At 28.5% G+C, this 24431-nt stretch overlaps 1 protein-coding gene across 1 annotated transcript; it reads right to left on the minus strand.

The window, feature by feature from the left end:
• Positions 1-284: 284 nt before the first annotated feature.
• LOC132951298 (uncharacterized) lies at positions 285-3503 on the minus strand. The gene is made up of 4 exons (XM_061023115.1): positions 3432-3503; positions 2605-2932; positions 2137-2538; positions 285-1010 (listed from the first exon to the last, which is right to left on the minus strand). The coding sequence occupies exons 1-4, from the start codon at positions 3491-3493 to the stop codon at positions 714-716; spliced, it is 1089 nt and encodes a 362-aa protein (XP_060879098.1). The 5' UTR covers positions 3494-3503; the 3' UTR covers positions 285-713.
• Between the last annotated feature and the right edge of the window lie 20928 nt (positions 3504-24431).

Genomic DNA, 24431 nt, shown 5'->3' on the forward strand with positions numbered 1-24431 from the left:
TCGTCTTTCTCAATTACTCATAAGTCTTTGAATAATGTGAATAGATACGTTAAACCTATACGATTATTCTAAAAATTGAACATTCTTTCAAATTAAAAAAAAAACATATTTTTGTATTTTGTGTTTCTTTGAAATGGAAAAATTGTAATTGAACTTTTGAAACTTTACAACACGTTTAGTTCAAAATTACAACTGGTGATTTATTTTAATATACTATATATATATAATAACCTAACCTACGCCATGGTTTAAGGTATACGGTAGTCGAAAAATGTTCTTCACTTCCAAGTTCCAGTTCCGTGAAATACTGTATTTATTCTTTTCAGTTCGGTCGGTTTCGGTAACATAACAGAAAAATTCTATAAAATAAAAGTATAATGTTGTAACTTGTAACGATAAGCCATGGGTGTGTATAGCGGTACGGCCTCCGTAAATCTATTTGCTACCAAATACTTAAACTTCACTAAATATTTTACAGGATCTCCGCCAATGAGACTTATTGATTTTGATGGTAGAACGATTAAACGCACACTTAAATATAGGTACGCTGTATATCATTTATCATCAAAATAAAAAAAGTTATTTGTTTATCACCGCGCATTTTACAATAATTAAACCATATATGTATGATATCTTCTGTTCTTTACAATTTAAATGTATGCCACTGATGTACGTCGTTTTATGCGTCGAAAACAAATATCTGAGCCGTGATCTTATTTTTTAAATTTTTTGAAAATAAATTCCAACATTAGCGCAATCATTGACAATATGTAGCCAACGAACAAAAAAACAAAAGCAAACCACAAATCATTCAATGAATACGCTTTTAAGCCTTTTGATGAGTTGGAATTTAGTGGCTCATAATAAACTAGTTCTAACTTTTGAATATCTGTTTTCCACTTGTAGGTAATTCCGGCTTCTTGAAAACGCGTAAGAAGATCATTTAGCTCGTCCAAAAACGGAAAGTCAATTGCAATTGCATAAGTCAGGTAATATTTCAGTAGACATTCCTATAGGAAAGAAGACAGAAAACATTAATTACTAAACTGTTAGTAAAAAACATAATTGTTTACGTCATGCGTATAGACATTAATGTACAAACTATTAATTGATGAAACTTTAGATAAGTAAACGATACAAACTAGTAACATTTAGTAACCATTTAGTAAAAAATTATGATAGGAATGTGTTTAGGAATTAAAATGATATTATGGGGGGGGGGGCTTAGTGGCTGAGCGGACTAAGGCGAAGGCGTAGGTTGCGACGCGCACCGTCGTCGGTTCGAACCTCGGTCTCGGACGGCACTTCTCTTCGGGCAGTCACGGTGTCTGGAGAGAGAGGCAGACACCCCCCCCCCCCGGGCATGAAAGATACTGAGATACCTACGGGTGCCCACCTGAAAAGTCTGCCAAACTAAAAACTCACGCGTGTTTACAAAAACCTACAGTACCCTCTCCCACAGTTAAAAACCACCCAATGGCCTAAGTTGTCGCGGGTTAGTTAATAAAATAAATCATAATGATATTGTGAAATATTGACAGAATTTCAACCAGGAAAAGTTTAAAGAAAAATCTTATAATCAATACACAGACATTATATATTTCTTATGACGGGGTAATGATAAAAAATCCAATTCAAATGATAAAAATAATATGTCTCTTTTTTTCATAGGTACTAAATATATTATATCAAATATAGTGACTTAGGGTATATGAACACTGGACAGTTTAGAATATCATGGATAGTTTTAGACCTCAATTTGTATAGGTACTAGGTATCGAATTACGTGATTATAATTCACTAGATCAAACCTTGGCATTCCACCAAAAAAACTAATTATCCCTCAATTGTCTGTGAACACCTACGCGTTGGCTCAATTTAATGAAAAACATTTTGAGGAAATGTAGGTATTCGATTTTATGTATAAATAATTAATTACTTAAATATTAATTTAATAATTAATTAATTAAATATTAATTATAATAATAAAAGACACTTGAGCTTTGCTTATATTTTGTTGGATTTGAAAATTAAATTAACTAACGGTTCTGTGAACTTATAGATTCGTGTATTAAAATTTGACTTAAATAATGTGATATTTAGAAACTAATTAGTATAATAAATAGTGAAATTTACCCTGACTATGTGCAATGCAACACCTTGTTGTTCAAAGTGCCCAATAAAATTTGAATACTTTGAGAGACTCAAATTCATGATTCTTGCAACAAAAACAAATTTTGACGCAATATAACCTTGTCTATCTTTTTCTAAATTTATTTTATTTGCAAGAGATTTCGTCGTTGAATATATCGCCAGGGCATCCCGAACATAACGCAACGAAGTTCGGATTTCCATTCCACTCTTATCGAGTTCCTCCAATGTGTCGATCTCTTTATGACTGGTTTCTGTGCTCAACTTGGTCACCATTGATGCCTGAAATAAGATGACGATAACGAAACAAGCCACTGAACATGATACGAAAAATATACGCCCAGCCACATGTTTTGGCAAACTACAAACGCCCATGCCCAAAACAACCTGAAACACACATTTATAAAATCAGCGACAACGTTATTAAATTTTTTTTCATTTTTTTTTTTTTACCTGAAGGCTAGTCATAAACGGATCGGATATTTTCCGTCCGCCAGACAAATTCAATTTGTTAAAAATCTGAAAAGACTTGGTCATCAACGCGTACGTGACAGCTACACACAGCCAAACTTCAACGGTGAAAGTCATCCACAGTATCTGCAGTCTTGTCAGCGTTTCGGCTTTGGGCACGATAAAACATATGAAATCCAAACCGTTGTTTCGGGTGTAGTGATACGGCTTGTGGATCATCGGATCGTTCAGGAAACGGCTGTTGAAAGACACGTCTGCCCGGTCGTAAACAACCTCGCCCAGTACACCCGTGTACGATCCGTTTATTAACCTACAATGTTGAACGTAATAAAAACATTGTAAAATTGATTTTTAAACGTGTTAAAACAAATACAATATTTTATAATAAATTACACGTCATTTCGTTGATTACTGACTCAATTAATAAGTAATAAACACGTATATTATTCGTTTTCGGTACAACGAAAACCATTATATGGCACAATTATATGCGTGAGTATTATAGGCAGGCCTGCAGACGAGAAAAGTGTGGTATGGGGTATTTCCCCCGGGCTCGGAAATTTGGGACTTCCTACTTAGTTTTTTTAAACTAAAAAAACAATTGAAAATAACGATTTGATGACCGCAGCGGACATTTACTCATAACAGTTATCTGGCAATGTTAATGATAGGTGATCAAAAATAGTGGGGCCCCCAAGGTATTACGCCCGGGCCCGGTAATAGGTATGATATTATATTATTGTTATATTAATATCGTTCGTTATAGGTAGATATTCAATATTAATTATTATTGTACTAAAGCAACAAACCTTTCTCCAAACGCGGACCCCGAATGATCGGAAAAAAAAGATATTTTGAGAGCGAAATTCATTCTTTTTGAAAACGCCTGCAATGTATTCCAGTCCGGCCCAGTCCACTCACCATCGTGAAATATAATGGACGGCATCCTCGGAAATATAACTACTCGTAGTGGATATTGTTTCACGTTTTTTATGCCGTAGTTCAATTTGCGAACTGTAGCGTATTTGTAAAACTTGTCATTGAATATCCTTAGAACTTTCAATTTGTTTAAACTCAACAAGGAAATCTTAAAAACTTTGAAAGTTTCCCAAATACGTTTGATATGCGGCCATATTATTTTAGTTTTCAATTTGTTTTTACTGACTATTAAATAGGTCTTGGTGGTATGCCAAAATCGACGGTCGTAAATGCTTTCATCAAAAAAAAATGTTTCATCTTCGATAAAGATAATGTTATAGTCACTCAATGATGCATATCCGACTAGTGTACTATGTACATAAAATGTCGAATGAAACGATCTGAAACAAACGTTAAAGTAATGGTTATCAATTAAAACAATAGGTATATTATTATAATGATAAGTTATAATATACGTATTTTATACCTAAATGAATAACGATGTTACCGACAGTTATATTATGATATTGAATAAATTATCGTCGATAGTTAAAAAGTTTACGAAATTTAGTAAGCTGTAAGATTTATCATCAATATTACCTTTGTAAAACTTTGTAGAACGATGAAGCAGACTTTTCAGCCAGCAGTACAACATGCGTTCCGGTTAAACGATCACAGTAATGATGAGAAATATTTTTTAAAAACTGTTCACTGATCTTGATATCATAATTATTATTGTCTATGTTGATTGCTCCATTACTTGACCATAATAATATCAGAACACAAAACAATATTTGGAAGTACATGCTATAGATGTAGTATATTTTTATAACCACCATATTAGATATCAGTGCCTACTGAAAAGTTCCACAAATTACAAGTTACAAAAACTAAAATATTTGTAAGACATTGAAACCTGTCAACTGTGAAGTATGTGCAAATCTATTTCATATATAATATGGAATGTGAGGTTTTTTATATTTGCATTTTGTGCTACTCGTAACAAATGAATTAATAATTAAAATGTGTCATATACTTTTGACGAACATATTACATGTAATAATATTGTATCACACCACTCAACAAGGAACCTTTAAAATTATGGAATTTAAAAGTATTTAAAAATACGTCATTTTCATAGCTGTAGAACTTTTGTTAAACAATAAACCATTACATTTGTATCTTACAATAATTAATAATTTAATCATTGTACACGGCAAACAGTCCAACAATGAGAACAAAATATATAACAATTGTTTGAAATTTTGTAGTAGTTATCATCTAAATGATATAGGTATATTATGTATTAATACTTTGTTACACAGTGGAATATTATTTATTTAGATGTTTGTACTATTTTCATAATCTTACAAATTATTATTTTTTATCACACAGTATATTATAATATTAATATTTATATATTACTAGCTAACCCGGCGCAATGCTTCGTTATCAATAGACTTCAGAATAATCTAACTATATAAATGTGAAATAAAAATCTCCCTACAGGCTAAACTCTGGAACTACTTATCAGATCTTCTTGATTTTTGTTAACAAAAGAGTATATTACGGAGAAAAATCTTATGAAAGAAAATTTTACGAAAATCCACCGGAAAAGTAGGAAGTCTGGATGTCGAAAATAGAACAGTGGCGCAATCTGTCCAGAAAAAATAAACTAAATAATAAAAAATGTAGTTTATTGTTGCAAATTAAAATAATAATAGTGTATTATATATTGGTTGCTATTGGTTAATTGGGCATGTTTGTTGATTTGTATTATTATTTTTCGTCAATATATTATATATAAATGAATGTTTGTGGATAGATTAGACCTCTGGAAGAAGATGGGCTAAATTAAAAATGGTTAAATTTGATTTTTTTTTATTCATCGGATTTTTGTACGGTTAGGTTAAGTTAGGATTTTGTATTAATTATTTAATTGATTATATTAATCCACGGTAGGTGGAATTAAGTAAAAACGCAAACTTGGTATAACTTTGATACTTTAGAGGTCAATTATACACTTACGTAAAACAGCAAGGGGTCCGCGATCTACCGCAGGTTGCCTACCTGATAATATAGGTACTGCTGCGAATCAGAATTTTTATTCCGGGCAACAGAAAAGTTAAGATAAATTTTGAACACCATACACCAAATATTAAATAACGAATTGAACAAAGTTTGAGTCATATAGAGTTGGTACATTTAACGGGCAACGAAGTGCACGGGATCAGCCAGTATAATATAATATACTGTAAGATAATATACTATTTATTTAGGTTTGATAAATTACAATTTACAATAGGTAATTTTTTAAAACGTATTCTGTGACGCAGTCGACCCGAGTTCGATTCCTCGGCCATGGGCGGCATTTTTCTTCGGATAAGTCACGGTGTCCGGAGAACAAGTGCCGCCATCCCCCACCCGGGCATGGCAGATACCTACAGGTGCCCACTTGAAAATCTGCCAAAAACTACACACACGTGTTTACCAACCAACAGTATCCTCCCCTACAAATAAACAAACAAACAGCTAATGGCCATAGTTGCCGGGCTTAATGACCAATTGAAAAAAAAAAATAAAAATAAATGTACTTAATACTTGTATGTACATAATAATAAATAATATATACATTTTTATTATAAATCAAAAATAAAAAACAAAAATCCAAATAATAACATTGTCATAAAACCTTTAGGCTCTAATGTTTAATGGTGTACCTAACCATAATACATCTAAGATAATAACTAATTAAAAACAACATAGATACTATATAATTTTGTATAGCATACTCTATACATATATGTTTTACTTCATTAAATTACGCAATCTATTGTAATAATATCAAATTATTCATCCTGATTATTGAATACATTTTTTTTTCTTATAATATGTCTACCGGGTAAATGTCATGTGGCTTAGGTATGTGTTTATTAACTATTTTGTTCTAAAAAATAAAGCCCGCCATACTTTCTTCGATGGTGCAATCATGGAATCATAGAAATGAAACTTATAACATCTTGAATAATATCACATGTGCCAAGTCCAGTTTTCTTTTTTTCTTCAAAACAATTTAGGTACTATCATAAGCCATACAGGATATACAAAGCCCCATAGGACCATAATATCAACGCAGGAATTATTATGATAAAATGGTGTATTGCTGTTATACGTCTGAAAGCAATGGTAAAGTATCGCATTCAAATAAGCGTTTATGTGCGTTAAAACCGTTCTAACCTTCAATGTTTTTATGGTATTTATGGAATTTTTTCTCATACACTCGATAAAACTACCGACAAAATCTAAAAAGTGAACTTCTTTATCTAACGAACTTTATATTGTAGTAGCTAAATAAAAGATTTTAATACTTGACATTTTTTGATTTTTTCGACTAAAATCTCTACAGAAATGTATTTTAATCCTTACATTAAAATTCTTTGGTTTAAAATCTATTATACGTTAAAAAATATAAATTTTCGATTAATAAGATAATAAAAGTTCACATACTGAATTTTTGAAATTCTCAGTTATAATTGTCTCACCGTCAACATAATATTTTATTCTTTTATTCTAATTACTATTATTTAGATATTATTTTGGACAATTATTATTAATTATTACTGTACATTCAAGAGCCACATAATTAATAAAATTCATAAAATTGTTTGGTTAACTTGCGATCAAAAATAAAATAAAAATATTTACCTATTTATTTTTGTGTTTTAAATATTTTAATGGCAAATTTATGTAAACATATTTAACTTTTTCATTTTATTTAATAATTAAAGCCAATCGACATTTACACTCTAGTGAACATTAATTAAAAATTAAATTAAATTTTAAAATATTTATTTTTATAATTCATACTACCTAAGTAAGTTTTTAAATAGTTGGGTGATTTTTAAAGTTATCGCGAGAAATGTTACATTAAGCTATTAGTAACGTCGTATTGATTACCTGCATTACTATAAAATACATTTTAATCAATATCGTTAGGTATATTTACTACTTATCATAGTAAAGTATTTAAGTAATATTTATAACTTATAAGTAGGTACTTAAAAGTATTATTATTTGATTTTTTATAATTATTTATATTATTTTACAGAATATGGTACAGCATTTATATCTGAAACCTGTTGACATACGCGATACACGGGAAGTCTAGACAGTGTCTTGCATGACAGCGTAATATGACCCTGATTCCTACTTATAACTATAAAAATTAGAAATAATATTGAATAGGTAATTAATTTCCGGTACCAGCTTAGGCACTTTATATAATATAAAAATATAGTGTGTAGGTACCTATCTTAAAATGTAGGATTTTAAATCGTTATCGTGTGATTATATTATTTTGAAAAAATTTAAAATGTATTTGAGTATAATTAACCTTCAGCTATGATGTATAATAAAAACTTTCATAAATCACACTGACATTGATTATAATACTAACGTTTAGAATATTTATTTAATTTTCCATATTCTGTACAGATAAAATATTATGTAGGCAATTTACTCATCTCATAATAGGTATACCATGTACAACATAGCTTAACAATGCATTTACATATTATTATGATATGATATACACTATTTACATCTGATGATTACATAATTCATACGAAATAAACCATCTAGAATTTATAAACTTTAAATCATGGCTTGAAACCGGTTACCGGGTTTTAACGGAAACCAATTACCACGACCAATTTTGGGTCTGGTAACCACTTCCCGGTTATTGTAAGTTTAAATTTTGAGAAGCGATTAACAATTACCGGTAGCCACCAAGATCAATAAGGTTAGGTTAATTTTCCATAAACTATTTTTCAATCGATGGTTATGGGTAATTTATATTTATATTTATCCATAGCTTCAAATGATAAAATATTACCATATAGGTATTTATTTTTTAATTTAGCTTGTCCTGAACCATTTTATAAAGTGGATATTTGTTTTGTGTAAATTAAAGAAAAACTAAAATTTTCCGAAAAAAACATAAATGGAAAAAACCGTTTCCGAAGTGGTTACTGGTAATTTTGAAGTATTAAAACCGCTTCCAAAACGATAACCGGTAACCACTAATTCTAAAAACCCCTAAAACCGGTAACCGCTTACGGACAATTTTTTTGGTCCTACCGGACCCGGTAACCGAATTTTTCATAAGCGGTTTCATGCCCTGCTTTAAATCAATATACTATAGATTTATTTAGAAAATATCCACAATTTAATATATATATACATATAATCCAGTCGAGCATCCGGAGTTGTAATTCAACAATACGGGTTTTGTTTATTAAGTAAAACTTATATGGAAATTTCGAATTTGGGGACTGAAACCGAAACAAAAAGAACCGATTCTGGAACCCAATAGCCCTTAAAGTATTGGTAACCAGGACCTAAATGGGACTAAATTTATGTTTTAAAATAGGTAACCAAAGATTCTCATCGGAGCGATGAATGTATTGATTTTACAATGGTGTGATTTTTTTGTATGTTGTCATCACTTTTTAGGACAGTAAAATTGTTCTTCGACAGCATCTTTACGGTTAGGAAAGTGAATCTAGTTGGTACTTTGGAGGTTCAAAAAGATTCCCAATATAGTTTTCAAAGGCATCAGGAAAACCAACCAGTTTTCGAAAATATCGATTTTGTTTTTTAGTGTTAATCTAAAAAAAATTGCCTCATATGCTTGAAATTTTCACTGAATGTTGATATTAACATTTTTTATGCACCATACAATTTTTGAAATATTGCGACTCTATTTATCAAGTTTTATTAGTTTTTTTTTAAATTAATAAAATCAGTAAAAAATTTTTGTTCTATCAAAAAATTTGAAAATGTAATAAAACGTAATCATAAATTTTTGTTTGTGAAAATTAATAAAAAGCTTTTTAAATTAAAATTGTCTATAACCAATGCATTTTTCATGATATTCAGACTAATTTTAAATTATTTATTTAAATAATTAACTTTTTAGTTTTTATTATAATATATGTATATTGTATGTATAATACTATATATTATATTTTTTTATTGTAAGTGAATTATAATGTATTTCCTATAGGTACATATATTAATTTTTTTAGAGGTAGTATGAGGATACATCAAGCATAAATAACCATGTTTTAATTCATATAATCTTACTTTTTAAAAAATGTCTTACGATGGTTAACTTACATTAATATAATTAATTAATTGTTATTATATTGTTTTGATTTATTCATAAATACCATATGAATGATATGCAAATTATTAGTTAACATTGAATGTCCGTGATTCACTCGTACTATAACATTTTAACTATAATAGCCTAGACACAAATTATGAACCTATTATTGCACTTTCATTATTCAGTCGTTTATTTATAACAATATTATAACTAATATAGATTGAACAAACTTATTTTTAATATGTATTAATTATTTAATTATATTAGGTAGGTTAGTATTACAATTAATATCAATGATGACTGTGTATATTAAAAGCATATAATATTATATTATACAACCTTGATATAAATATATGAACTAAATAATAATTGTTTAATGTACTAGGTATATAATATACTTATTATATTATATTATAATAACTTATATTATGAATACTTATATACTATAATATGAAGTATAAAGTACAAATTTGTTATTAATTCAATTTGTTATAATTATAAATGTATACTAGGACCTTCGACGTAATACAAATACCGGTGTGATATATTGCTTAGCTCGCCTAGGTGCAGGATTATGGTAGTCTCGTATCTCTTTATTAATAAATAACAGTCATATTTACTTTTACAGAACAGCTGTGCAAAAATAATAATTGTAATTTAAAGAAATCTTTTTTTACCGTGAACATGACAAATTATTCCGATAGCTGACGAGTGGTAGGTTTTAAATAAAATATGTACACACATATAATTATATTAATAGCACCTATTTATTTTTATTCCAAGACAAGACTATTGAAGCTGCATAGAAATGAATTATTATTATACATTATTTCACTTGTCTTATAATTTAATACATTTTAAATTATAATCTCAATGTATTTAATTTAAGAGGATGTCAGCGCACTATTTGTTTTCTCTCTCTGGCCTACGCGGAACATAGACAAGACGCATTTACGCAGAATCATTTTTCTGTTTTTAAGTAATCTTAGAGAAAAATCACCCATTACAAAAAATGTAGAGAATAATATTTTAGAAGGAATGACATATCGATTCTATATTTTATTATTATTTGACTTTGTATTCGATTTCGATAAAAAACATAAAATTGTTGTAAATTTAAACGATATTTAAATTGTTTTGAAACAATATTTAGACAAATCGATATGTCATTCCCTCAAAAATATTATTCTCTATCTTTTTTTTTAATGGGTGATTTTACTACAAGATTCCTTAAAACCATAGAAAAAACAATTCTGCGCAAATGCGTTTTGTCTATGTTGCGTATGGATCAGCGAGAGAAAACAAATAGTGCGATGGCATCCTCTTAAGGAATATTTTACTAGTTTTTATTATTTTCCGTAGCATTCCAATTTCCAATGCAATACAGTCATAAGTCATGAAAACATTTTCATCAACTGACTTCTTAGAGATTTGTATAATTCACAACTCAATTTCAATAATTATGTTTTATACCCGGGGTCTCCAATCTACGGCCTTTGGAACACTTCCGGCCCGTTATGTTTTTCGAACCGGCCAAGCAAGCTAATTATCGATGTATTGAAATTATATTATATTGAGCCTTCATTATTTTAAATTTATTAAGAACTATAAATAATTCTTATATAATATCTTCAATTTTATTACCTCTTTATACCTCTCTAAAAAAAATTGGCCCACAATGCCAAAGCGAGTATCACGGATTTGGTCCACTGTAAAAAATGGTTAGAGACTGCTGTTGCTTGTTTTATACAGTTGGATAGTTTACTAACTTAATCTCTTGAATTTTATTTTGAGCGCTCACATAGAAATTTTCAATACTGAGTAGATTTTAGTTGGAATTGAAATATTTGAGGTATACATATATAATATTACGGTTTATCGTTAAGTATATTACAAAATACAAAACAACAAGAACACTCAGTACGTACTCGTAGAATATTAGCATGTGATAGGTAGAGATTACATACTATGAGATACATCGACGTATTTAGGCCGGGGCCCCCGAGGTATGTCCAAGTTAGGGGTGCGGGCAGGACTTTTATCATTATATTAAAAAAAATATTAAACATTTTTTTTTATTAAAATTATATTAATGTTGAAAATAATTTGATTTGTGTGAAAAAATGTACAACGGTGGCGTTTATTATCTTGTATGATATTGTTATCTAATTATATACGTCACTGGCTTTAGCGCTGTTCTAAGAATATTATTTCTAAGACTGCCACTATCATCTAGGATTCGCAACTCTATATTGTATTGATGAAAATATTGTAATTTGTACGTGTACGTCGGTCGTCTCCTTATAATCGTTATAAGTTATAATTTTTATTAGATCCTACAATCACTATTTAATAATCAATATATTTATTATAATTTAATTTCTGTGTTAAAGTGGGCCTCGAATTTTCTCGCTACGCCACTGATGAGATACATAATACATATGAATGACACTGCAGTGATATCACTGGCTACTGATAAATTTCAGAGTCTTTTAAAATCTAAAAGGATAATTCCTATTTAAATTTTAAAGTAACTAACGTTAGATATACAATTATGTGAGCTTATAATATCTGTATTGACCTAAGGTTCTGCGGAGTAGATAAAAAAAATATAGTTGTAAATGGATTACGTATGTGTGATATTTCTAATTTAAAATCAACAATTCACAGTTTGTATTAATGCGTTTTTAGTAGCTACCTACCTAATCTAATAAGATGTAGGTTTGGTTACCACTATGAAAATACAGTTGAACAGCTTAATTTATTAAAACCAAAATAATGAAAAAATAAACAATTTATCTTGTGATAACAAATATTTCAACTTAGTCATATTTGATTAAATATGAAAAGTTGTAAAAAGGTTTTGATACCATTATTCTCAACTGTTGATGATTTATTTAATTTTAATAATACTCCTAGAATTTTCCACAATGAGCCAAATTGGAAAATAACAAATCACTGTTAAATATTTGATGGCACATTTTTAACTTCTCGTGTAGGTAGTACAGGAAACATATAATTATTTATTTATGTAGTGAGTAGGTTTGTACTGAACAAAGCATAGCATACATAATATATTAAAATAATATTTCCAAACTATTATTGTACCTGCACCAGATGAAAAATAATACATTTTCTTCTGATAATTGGCCTGAAATAAGACATTAAATGTAATATTATAATAATGTGTATACATAGGTATATTATAATATTTTGTGATATGCACGTCATTTAAACAGCCTTACTCAATGTCCGAACTATTGAGGAAACCATAATATTATGTATACTAGCCATTGTACAGGAATTATTGACTTCTCGCGTGGTTTTGATATGAGAACTAGTTTGTTGGAAGAAAAACTAATCGCACAGCGTTTCGTTGATGCGCGCCTTCAACAGTGTAAGTTCCTGTTATTATAATAAAAAAAATAATAACATGTTGAGCGTCCGCAGGTGGTTGACATGGTGCGCATGGTGTAAATAAATCATCGGATTAAGTGGGTGACCTCCACACGCGGCGGAACCATATAGAAAGACCGATCGGTCACGCGCATTATATACATTATAATATTATAATACATATGTTAAATACTTAAATGTTAATAATAAGTTGAGAATTTAATAGCAAAATGAGGTTCGTTACATAACATAAAATACTAAGTAAAAGTATTGTGCGTTAAAATACGCGCTTCCTGTTCAAAAAACGTGTTCTTTACACGTCATTTTGCATTATCATATCGTGTTCTACGCGTGTTTGATTGCGGTTAAAATATGTAACACTAAATAACATCTACGCGTAAAGATGTTATATTTTAATGAAGATTTTTTATAATAAAACTCAAAAATATAATCGTCCACGAATATATGCAGTAAAAATTATACTTTTTAATTGGTGATTATGGAACGAAGTGGATAAGGTGATTTTAACTGAAACATCAAACATTTTATAGTTGATATCTTAATAACATGTTAATAATATGTTTGCCGATGATTGATTTGCGTGATTTAAATGATTGATTCGCCTAAACTAATCCAACCTAGACGTAATACTAACACGTTCAATTAAAAAACAATCATTGAACTTTTCGAGTAATATTATTTATACCTACATTAGTTGGCCATCACTCGCAGCACTATTCTAAACATGTATTAACACCGAGTAGTTGGCGTGAGTCATAACATCAAGCTGTATAATAGTATAAACACCAATTATTATTTAATGATTGAGTGTAGGTAATAATAGAAATACTTGATATTAATTGACAAAAATTAATTTTGCCATTAGGTACCAGTAAAATCAAAATCAAGCCTATAACGTAAAATACATTGACTATAAAGATTTGGGAGATGTTATTTTGTGCCAATTTAATTACTTGTAATTTGCGCCAAAATATAAAAATATAACATGTAATTTGCACCACGACAGAAAACGAAATGGAATATGTAATTTGCTCCACACTTTCAACTTCAATTGTTGGAATTTACCAGCAGAAAAATGTACTGTTATCGCATAGGATATACAATAATACAAACCGACGTGTGTCCAATATAATATTGTTGTGTTCTACTGATAATAAAGACATATTTCCGATTACGTCTAATCTAATGAAAACTATCAATGTATTGTTAAGTATAAGTGATATAATACCATTGTATAAGAAAAACGATTCTGAGCGAAGACGGTCAGTCAGCCTATGACATTACCAAGTATATTTTATAAATTATATAAGAATTTGAACTTTAAATGATTGTAAAAATAAATTGTGTCTATGTGTTTTTAATATTTTTAAACTGCAACTGTCACAATATATCAGGAGCCTTATATTAAGTTTCACGCTAATTGACGCAACAAATAAAATTATATTCACAATTATAGAAAAAAAAACTAAAAAAATTGAAAACTGAAAATGTCTCTAAACAGCTCAAAACGAATCAATATATTTTGAAAACTGTATCAAGTATGGTAATTGATAAAATAAATATATGGTGTAAATTTCAAGTATCTACAGTTATTCGTTTTTAAATCAAAACAAAATAATAAAATCACTACTTGAGAAATCAAGTGAATATCCAATGTTGTATAAATTTGAAGTTCAAACACTCATAAAAACCTAATTTAACTTTCCGGTAGACATTTTTACTTTGATAACTTAAAAAACTTATAAGGAATCTTGTTTTAAATTTTCAAGTCTTAGATTTCAATAAAAAAATGTTTATGAATTTTAAACTCAAAATAATTTGCACATTTTCGTAATTTTTACGTATTTTATCAAAATTTGAACTTTAAAGTTTTAAACCCTTATAAAAAATAATTGAGACTATATATTTTTGGGTATTTTTAAACTACCATTCTAATAATATATTATTAGTCTTGTATTAAATTTTCAAGCTTTTTAACCCAACGCATAAAATTTAATTGACATTTGTAGAAAACAAAACTAAAAAAATTGGAAGCTGACAAGGCAGTAAACAGCTCAAAACAAGACAAAATATTTTGAACATTTTATGGTGTATAGAAAATTGTAATAAAAACATTCAATGAAAATGTTATGTGTATCTACGGTAATTTGTTTTAAATTTACACCAAAAACCAATTTTGCGTAAAAATTCCTGCTTTTCCTTAATTTTATTTTGTTATTCCTGGCGCTTTTGAAAACTATTAGAATTTTCAACCTCCCCAATACACCAACTAGATTCTAAAACTTTCCCATCGAACAATATACTGAAGTTGAACGTTGAAGCATTGTTTCCACTACTTATAGTGTACAAAAGACACAAATAAAAATACACATCATTGTAAAATCAATACATTCATAGCTCCGCTCAAAATCTGAAATTCTTAGCAAGACGTTGTGGAAACCACACTTCCGCAAATGTCTTCAAAATGTGTCCACAATTATTGTCGATAGTTATTCTTTAAACATGGGGAAACGACGGGAAAATCGACAAATTACCTCATTTCCGGCCAAATTTGAATAATTCCGGTCTATATAAGAAATATGTATTACACAAAGAATTCCTAAAATACATAAAAACCTGTTGACAAATAAAAATACATCGATGTAAAAAATATCTGAAACCTATATATTTCTTACTTCGTTATTATAACCTAAAGATATTTGAAAATCGTTGTGTTTGCCTATACTGTATACTGTTTATGTACCAAGCAAAAATCGTGGATTTTTATTTATTAAAAAAAAATCAACCAACATTGTACATGGGTATGTTAATTTTGTACAGACTAAATATAATGCAGGATATTATATAATATATTACCCATAACTATAAAATTTAATTCTGTGTGAATTATTAAAAAAAAAATCAAGGTCATTAATTACTATGATTGTAATAATATAAAAGTTATTATTTCATACAAATTTAAATTTTTAACTAATAATAATTATTCTGACCGTATTTATATAATTTGAAAATTAAACATTGAATGTAAACTGTAAGTTTGGTGTATTATATGGAGCTTTATAAATTATAAGTAGAGCGCAGATTTCTATGCAATTGCATATTTTTTTCCTTTTAATATTTTTGGATTGTTGTCAGTTATCTCCACGAATCATCATAATTTGAAGCTAATGGAGAAATTTTTTTTTTTGCATATTTCTGCATATTTAAAGGTTATTGCATATTTTGGAAAAATTCAAAATTTATTGCATATTGAAGCAAAAATTTAAAAAAATGTATAAAATAATATTTTGTCAAGTAGAAAAATTAAAACTAAATTTCATAGTCACTAAATAATAATGTATATATATATTTATTTAAACCTTTATAAGATAAATAATCGATTACGACGTAAACTTAATCGCTCTTGCTGTGTTAGTCGGTTATCGACATACCACTTGGCACTCGGTTACATCGTTTTTCATTGTCCGTAAATCGTTAATATGCCGAAAATAAATGTGTGTCTACCTATAATCTATATTGCTCTTGCTGTATCAGTCAGTTATCGACATACCAGTATACAACTGAGTTTCGTCGATTGTCGTTGTCCGTAAATTTTGCTTCAAATATGCCCCAATAACTTCGGTTGACGTCGAACGTTCGTTCTCAGTCTTTAAAAATATGTTAACCGATAAACGATACAGCTTCACAGAAGAAAAACTTGAAATGCACATGATTATTCATTTTAATAATAAATAAAATTTTAAAAATAAATTAAGTTTTTCAGAAAATTCCCTAAATTTTTTTTTATGAAGTACCTATTTAAGTAATTAATTATTATAAGTTGTATTGTAAATTTTAAATAAATAAAAAATTTTTGCATATTTTCAAGATTTTTACTGCATATTTTTGCATATTTTCATGATTTTTACTGCATATTATATGGCATATTTCAATACTTTTAAGTGCATACAAATCCGCGCTCTAATTATAAGTTATAACTTCACGGGGTGCCACCATTGGGTGACTTCCCCCTCCCGCCAATCAAACCACATCCTATTTACTGATTATAATATAACTTGTAAATACAGACTGTAAATATACGTTTTTATTCAATAAAAAAAAAAATACTTTTAATTATAACTTTTATTTTGTTGAATCTAAAAAAATCTACGTTTCATTTGATAATTGAATATACAATTATTATAATAAGTATATAATTTAAAAAAAAGATAAGTGGTGAAATTTGCGAAGTAAGTAAAAAAAAAAATATAAATGGAACATCAGTTATGTAATCCTTGTAAATTAGGTCTCACAAACACATTTATAATTACTGAGTAATTATTATACAGGTATTTGTGATAGTTTTTACAAGTGACTGTATAAATTATGATTCTATTTTTTTATATAAAAAAAAGAAATAAGTACGCAAATGTTTATTGATTTTATTGACAAATACGAAAAAGTTTAATTCGTTGACCTTTCAATTAAAATTTGTATTTCCATTTTATCAAGTTTGAAGTATGTTATACATTATAGTAATACACATTAACATAAATAGTTGTATTTTCCCTAATATTTTCTTTTCTATAATAACGTACAAGTTTAAATATTTATAGGACCCTAACCCTATGACCGTCGTGAAGCAAACCATACCTACCTATTATGTGATGGGTTATACTAAAAAGTTAAAACTATTAAATTGGAAATATAAAAGATCTTAGGTATATAACTACCAATTACTATAGTAGGTACCTACTATATTAATAAATTATAGTATAATCAATGATTGAAAAAACCTTCCATAATATCTATCTAAATCAAAAAATGTTCACATAAATTTTTAGTTACACAAATCTAATTAAGCTGAAGAATTGTATAGTATTTTAAGGTCAATATCTAGACGACCGTCAGGAATATGCGTAAATTAAGGAGAACTGCAAAAAATGTATGAATAATATATACCTATAAGTACTTCAAAGTCGCACAAATTGGACACTTAGGTAGGTAACAAACTTATAATTGTAACCATTTTTAATAAGATACTATTTTATAGTGTTGAGATCGGAGGCCAGCCTACGATTTACTACTCAATTTCGAATCGAAAAAAGATTTTAAAAAACACCTATATATTTAAGCGATTGCGAGCATTCGTGTCTGATGAAAAATACGATATTTAAAAGATAAAAGTAAATCGATAATTAATCCACCTTCTTACTGAGTTCTAATTCTAAAAAAACTTCGACAATGTTAACTATGTGAGTCCTTTCTACACTATCACAATGCGGTCACGCCACACTGCCATGCCACTAGAACACTTCGTTATATCTAAACATTACCTATTACCATTGATTAGCGCTCCATAACGGCCACATCCATTTTCGTCAATATTTCGCGTCGCGTAAATACGGGCCAGTGAGCGAATCTAATATTTATAGTCAATGCTATTACATTGAAATAATTTAAACACTTTGCCCTCCGGAATATAATCACCGTCGGTCATTGGTACGTATTATACTATTATCTATGCCATTCACCGTGATATCATTATTACCTATGCCAAAAAATATTGCATATGTAATTCACGCCTCCGAGGAAGACATAATAATAATATGTAAGTACAATTTGCATGACCCCGTATAAGGATCAAACAAAAAAACATCTTAACCAAGCGGAATTCAAAGTTATTGAAATTTTTCAAAATCTATGTCCATATTAAAGGGTCGAAATTCGTATTTTTATTTCGACAAACCCGATTTTGGTTTTTGGTGTAACTCCAAAACAAATGACATGAAATTTTCACTGAATATATTAGCATATAAAAAATGTAGGGAATTTCCTGAACAACTTAATGTTTTTTTTTAAATTGTATTTATTATTAAAATGAATAATCATATGCATTTCGAGTTTGTCTTCTGTGAAGCTGTGATGTTTATTGGTTAACATATTTTTAAAGACTGAGAACGAACGTATCAACGTTCTACGTTACTAACTGAAGTTGTTGGGGCATATTTGAAGCAACTTAGTATTATTGGGGCTTGATAAAGATTTTCGAGCTGAACGTTTTAACCTTATAGTACTGCATTCATTTTTCATAGAATTTCCAGACCTTTATTTTTATTGGAAAGGTCGTTTTGTTGTAAGTGTTGCACCTTTCGATCCAGGAATAGAATAATTTTTTTCTTTCATTTTGTCAATTATTGAAAAGCTTTTATGTAAAGTCATATTTTGAGTTTCCAGTTTTTTTATGACTATACAATTTATTTTTAATTTTTCTACTTGACAAAATATTATTTTGTAAATTTTTTTAAATTTTTGCTTCAATATGCAATAAATTTTGAATTTTGCCAAAATATGCAAAAATATGCAATAACATTTAAATATGCATAAATATGCAAAAAAAATTTCACCATTAGTTTCAAATTATGATAATTCGTGGAGATAGCGGACAAAAATCCAAAAATACTAAAAGGAAAAAAATATGCAATTGCATAGAAATCCGTGCTTTAATAAATTATAATATATATATTATATATATATAAATATTAAATGTTATATTGATAACAACAAGACCTATTATAATAATATTATTAAATTTAATTCACTTACTATATTATAGTAAGTGAATTAAATTTGTCAGTTCTTTTTGTTAAACCATATAGGTTATAACCTATATTGGCATATTATTATTAGGTATAGTATACTTAATATCAACTATAAAAAAAAAAATAGTAATGATAATCGATAATGGAGAACAATGAATAACTATATCAACCACAATCGATCATAAACCCTTCGTTAAAATATAATATGAAACAGAATTCAAAAGTAAATAAAGGGAAAAATATTTATGTTTTTAGACGTTTTATTTAACAAATAATGATGAGAATGCGAGTCATAATCATAATCTTTGAAAATATCAAATCTAAATACATTGAAGTACTTTTTTTCACTTATAATTTCGTACCTAATACGCATTAAATAATAAAAATATCATCGCTAGGCGTACTGCACCGTACACAGCCGGTTGTAATTTATTGAATTTTAGGTTAGATGATATTGACTTGTAGATAATTTACAATTTGAATTTAATCTACATACATAGTCTAGCTCTGCCATATTGTATGGTTTGTTTATTTGTTCATTGTAATGAAGTCCATCTGGGACAATAGAAGTACAAATATCTGGACAAGGCAAATAACATATGTAAATTGCTTTAAATTATGACGTCAATCTAACGGAAAATATTATTAGGTAAGTCGTTAAGAACCTACAGAAAACTAAATGAAACGTTATTATTCTTTCAAGCACCTGATACTTATCTATGAATAAACATGATTTTTCCTTTTTCCCATTGGTGGAATAAAATAATAATAAAAAAAAACCATCAATTATAAAACAACTAAACGAAATATATTAAATGTGTATTGTGTAAGTTATAACCATGATGGCATTGGACAACGTATAACAGTTTTTGTTAAATTTTAATACCCCTTTTTTGATTAACTACTACTTATATCTATTATATCCTATATTTATTACGGTAGGTTTACTTTATAGTGTATTTTTATAATTTCCATTATGATCGATTTAAATTACGTTATTTTATTATTCAAATAAAGAAGCATATTTTCAAACATCATATAGATATAGTTTATTAGTAGTTTATTTATAAAATATTAATACAGTATATTGATTTTATTTGTAGAATATTGTACTGGTGAATATTTGGCTTTAATGATTAGTATAAGTTATTATTTATTACGACTTATCCATAATTCAAAGAGACATCTATAGAAATAAAAATATGCAAAACTATAATATTGTTAAAAGCATATTACTCATGTATTGTTTCTGTTAACCTATCTAACCTTCTCACGTTACAGTTTAGGTTTAGGTGACTTTAATGATGAATGATAACTCTGAAACTGTAATTATTCATATCACTGTCATTATGCAGGCTATCACCTTTAGTAAATATAAATACACGTTCTTGACTCCCTTATTATTATTTTACATTTGAACAAAATGCTAGTTGTTTGGTAAATACTTATATAATTTATAATTTATACTTTGAATCTTCAACAAAATACTTTATTTCGCTCTACTCAGAATCTAAAAAACAAAGAAAAAGAAACAAAAAAATATATTACAGGGGAAAAATGCAATTTTTTTCCACAAACATTTTTCAAACTGTCATTAGTTATGACTTGAGTATTAATTCCTCAACCCATTAAAAGATACTTATGGTTTTATATGCAAATTTGAACTTTTTTTGTACATTCTAAGTTTAAAAACGTTTCCACATTTCTCACCCTCGTCATGGTCACCAGCTACAGTCACTCAAAGAATATATTATTATAGAACATAAACAACCTGACTCTAGTAATTATTACCATGTCCGTACCAAATTTGATTGAATAAATATCGTACAGAATTATTTTTAACAGAAATAACACTCATTATCTTAAAAAAAAGGTAAGTATAGGTAGGTACTTAAAATAAGTATTTGAAAATGTTTTCACATAATTTGGTCATTATAAAACAAAATGTTTGTAAAAAAAATAGTATGTCTTACCTATAATTATCATCATTATAATCTTTAAGTTGTTTAATTAAAATTTAATTTACCACCTCATCAAACCTGCAACTGCACCTTAACCTAATGTTCGACTGGTACGATAAATGGCGTATAAAAATAAATCGAAGCAATTCGATTCACACTACATTTACTCTCAAGATGGGTGTATGTCCAACCACTACATTAAACAACATCTCAATTCCCACGTTTGTTTGTACGTTCAAATATCTGGGACTCAGTCTTGATAAACGACTAACACGGAACAACTTACACGAATCAAAAGACTGGCTCTCAGCGCCCGTATGCGTATACTCAGTCCTTTTATATCCAAAAATAATAATACCAATCTAAAAGTTAAAGTGCTAACTTACAAAAAAACTGTCATCAAACCTATATGGAATCATGCAGGCGTGTACAACTTCGGAGCCCACAAACAAAATCCAAGCGTTCCAAAAATGTAGCTCTTCGACGACTCTCCAATGTTTCACCTTATGTCTCAAACTTAACCTTACATAACGACTTTTATATGAAAACTATTAATGAAGAAGTACAATATTATTTTACTCACGCTTTCACAAGCGACTTCTATCCCATTAGAATCCTCTTATCAAAAACCTTTCTACTCTAACACTCCCGGGAGATCCAATAGGCGCAGGCTAAAAAGGAAGTGGTGTATCTTCTGTAATTATCAACTTATACATTTCCAACCTAAACAATATTACCTATATAAATAAATAAAAGAAAAAAGATTAGTTTTTAAATGAAATATATAATTAATCAAGCTAATCGTCGTCAATGGGTGGCTTCTTATTCAACATTTCATGTATATGTTATAATTTTTATCACATAAACTGTATAGATTGTTTATTTCTAATTACAAATAAAAAAAAATCAATTTATCATTTATTACAGTACCTATACCTATTATTCTAAGCCTTTTAAGTCTTTAATTTTAAGATTAATATTTTTTCTGATAATTTTATACGTAAAAATTAAACTTTTATTTTAGTTATACGTATTCGAGTGTTCTAAGTTATAATGAATGGAGTTAAGGTAACTATAAGAAAAAATGTAGGTCTCAATGTTTACACCATTAACATTTCAGTCCTAATCATTTTAGATTCTGAGCGGAGCGATGAATGTATTTTCCTTAATATTCATTATATATTTTAAAATCTAAAATTGTGTTGCAATATTAGTTAATGTCTATGAATATTTGATTTAATAGCGATACTAGGTTTCGTATGTATTATACATATACAAGTCATGCTAATAAATATTACAGTTCTGTATACATTCCACATGCAATATTGACTGTTTTACGTTCATATGTTTATCAATTAAAATTGTTTTTTATTTTCATTAGTACCAGAACTTACGCGCGTTTATACCTACCTAGTTATTATACACACAATCAATAGTTTACCGATACCTGTAGTTACTTCCGCAGCTTATTGTGAATCATAAATCGTCTATGGGAATATAATATAACCGTAAAACACTTTCCTTTTAAAATACGAAAACGTTATCGATACACCTTAGCTACTATGCGATTGAAAACAATAACACATAGTGTCATATTATGGTGTGTAGTTTCATAATAAACATAATAATATTGTTATAGGTTCGAATAATAAACACCCGGGCCATTTGGAAAGTGTATGTATTCGTCTCACAATCCGCTAGGTACCTATATGGAATAACACTCGAGTGACTATAATATTATATAGTTAGAGATATAATATTGCATCTACGTATACACAATATAATGTCTGTATAATATAATATAATACGTACACAGTGCAGGTATAATCGAATAACTATACAACCGACGTTTCAATATTGTCTATATAGATAAACGCACTATAAATGAATGAATGCGGCTTGGGCTTGCAATGAAACGGACGCGTAACTTATATATACAGCATGCGAGAGTCTTGTACGACTATATAGCCTCAACTGTCAATAATATTATCATTGCGGATATGATATCATACATAGGTAAGAAGGCAACTAAACGTCTTGTTATATTATCGACTTCTGTTACTGGTGTGGGCGGATTCTCAATAATAATAAAATATTATTACAATAATCGCTTACGACTTTACAACTGTTGCAGCAATCGAAGCCCACACGCGGTGACAACGTGAAAAAATAATAGGTAACAAGTTTTAGTTTTAGGTAGGTAAATAACAATAATAATAATTACGTTTCCGTTTCGTCTGACGACGTAGTTTGTTCGCGCCGATGCGACGAAGGTTTCTTGTCCGTCATTTTTATTTTCAAAAGTTTTTCCGGTGTTTCAATGCCTATATTAGCTGTGAACACAGTACGTGCGAACAAGCATATTCCGCAGATGTGCGTTATACATAATAATATACAGAGTGATTCAAAAACAATGGTCACCCTCGTTTTATCCGTTAAATGTGTATATTTTATTTAAATTCTGATTTTTGGGAAATGTAAGTAGTTCTGCTAGCTATTTTTTCGTCCTCTTTACGACTAACCATTTTTTAAATTTCGGCATCCAGGAAAAAATGTATATTATGACAATAATTACTTACAAGATATACATTTTGTTGAAAAATCTAAAAATAGGAACTATATACTTCCATCAAGCATTCAAGCATTAATAAGCAATATTATTATTAATAATATTAATATTTATTTTAAACTATAGTTTGATACTGCATGACAAATTAAGCAATACCAGTAGATTTACCCTGACTTAAAACTGCGTTAAAT

The sequence above is a fragment of the Metopolophium dirhodum genome, chromosome 8 (assembly GCF_019925205.1).
Source record: "Metopolophium dirhodum isolate CAU chromosome 8, ASM1992520v1, whole genome shotgun sequence".
In the NCBI taxonomy this organism is placed as follows: domain Eukaryota; kingdom Metazoa; phylum Arthropoda; class Insecta; order Hemiptera; family Aphididae; genus Metopolophium; species Metopolophium dirhodum.

Bases quoted from the DNA above. Each gene is read 5' to 3' on its own strand.
- LOC132951298 (XM_061023115.1), bottom strand. From the start codon at position 3,493: ATGAATTTCGCTCTCAAAATATCTTTTTTTTCCGATCATTCGGGGTCC. The intron at 2,933-3,431 runs GTTTGTTGCTTT...TCAACATTGTAG, and splicing joins GGGTCCGCGTTTGGAGAAAG to GTTAATAAACGGATCGTACA. The intron at 1,011-2,136 runs GTAAATTTCACT...TCTTTCCTATAG, and splicing joins TTGCATTGCACATAGTCAGG to GAATGTCTACTGAAATATTA.